This window comes from Mandrillus leucophaeus, unplaced genomic scaffold, assembly GCF_000951045.1.
Source record: "Mandrillus leucophaeus isolate KB7577 unplaced genomic scaffold, Mleu.le_1.0 Scaffold373, whole genome shotgun sequence".
NCBI classification, from domain to species: Eukaryota; Metazoa; Chordata; class Mammalia; order Primates; family Cercopithecidae; genus Mandrillus; species Mandrillus leucophaeus.
This window is the reverse complement of record NW_012103954.1, coordinates 1,197,110-1,198,232: the sequence shown is the minus strand read 5'-3', so window position 1 is coordinate 1,198,232 and position 1,123 is coordinate 1,197,110. Positions and strand designations below refer to the sequence as shown.

Below are 1,123 nucleotides of genomic sequence, written 5' to 3'. Positions count from 1 at the left end.
CGGCCCACGCCCGCCCTACCTGTGCCGGAGAGTTTCTGCAAAGCCACGCGCAGGCGCTGCAGGGCCACGGGCGACACCTCGTAGCGGTAAAAGTCCATTGCCGGAACCTTCTGGCACCTTCCAAACACTCCATCTGTGGGGGAAGCAGACAAGACAGAACGAGACGTTTCATTGTCAGGGAGCAGGAAGGTCACACACGTCCTTGCAACGCGTTCTCATCACCTGCCGCCGTGAGGTTTCGGGGCGCGGGGCGCCAGAGGGGAGTTAGGACCCGGGAGCGCCCGGAATGTGCTGGTTTGTGAAATAAAAACCGAGCATCCCGGAAAACACAAATGCCACAGTGGAGAGAAAGTCCCGCGTGGCTGCGATGTTTTCACTCCGCTTTCCTCCATACCCCCCAACCCTCCTGTTATGTAACTTCACATTGTTTATGTAAAACTTGCTTCTGACAACTCAGTGACAACAAAAAAGTAAAGTCAGTAACCTTCCAGGCCAGTTTTCCAGAAGAAAACAGAAAACCCAGGAAATACAAATATTAATGTGTAGGCGCTCCAAGGTTCGGCAGAGTCTCTCCCGGGCTGCGTGGGAGGCCAGGGCGGCTTCCCCGGCTGCTTTCCGCGGCGCAGGAGAGGCGCGAGGCTGGCGAACGACGTGGGACTAATGGGACTAATTTATTTAGCTCAATTCCATTTGTCTGAAATGGCAGACTCTGCTCATCAACATCCTTTCCAACCACACCTTCTAATTAATTTAGGCCCTAATTAGTCTTTATTTGGCGAATTGTTCACTTTGAGACAAGCTTCCTGTGGGGTTTCAAACATTCAAATTACCTTCTTTGGTGCACACAAAAGATTAATTCAGGCACTACTGCTTCCACACAGGGCGGCCATCTGCAGCTCCAGGCCGGGCGGAAGGGGAAATGGTCTCTCTCATTGTTCACTAGGGTTTCGCCGTGCAGCTTGGCTGAAGAAAGCCATTCAAATGCAACAAGTGTAATTAGCAGAAACACATTCGCCCGGGGCCAGGCTGACGCGGTAATTGCTGGTCTGATATTACATATATGCTCACGACACGGGGCCGGGTGATTAGCAGAAAATAACCTCGAGTATTGCAAGCGTCTTGC

General features: G+C 52.3%; 1 protein-coding gene across 1 annotated transcript in view; it reads right to left on the bottom strand.

Annotated features, from left to right (window-relative positions):
• The window catches only part of PTPRN2 (protein tyrosine phosphatase, receptor type, N polypeptide 2), a 362,338-nt gene that overhangs the window by 272,285 nt on the left and 88,930 nt on the right, over positions 1-1,123 (bottom strand). Inside the window, exon 2 of the mRNA XM_011990197.1 lies at positions 20-133. Coding sequence (XP_011845587.1) covers positions 20-133 — 114 coding nt within the window. The remainder of the gene's footprint in view (positions 1-19; positions 134-1,123) is intronic.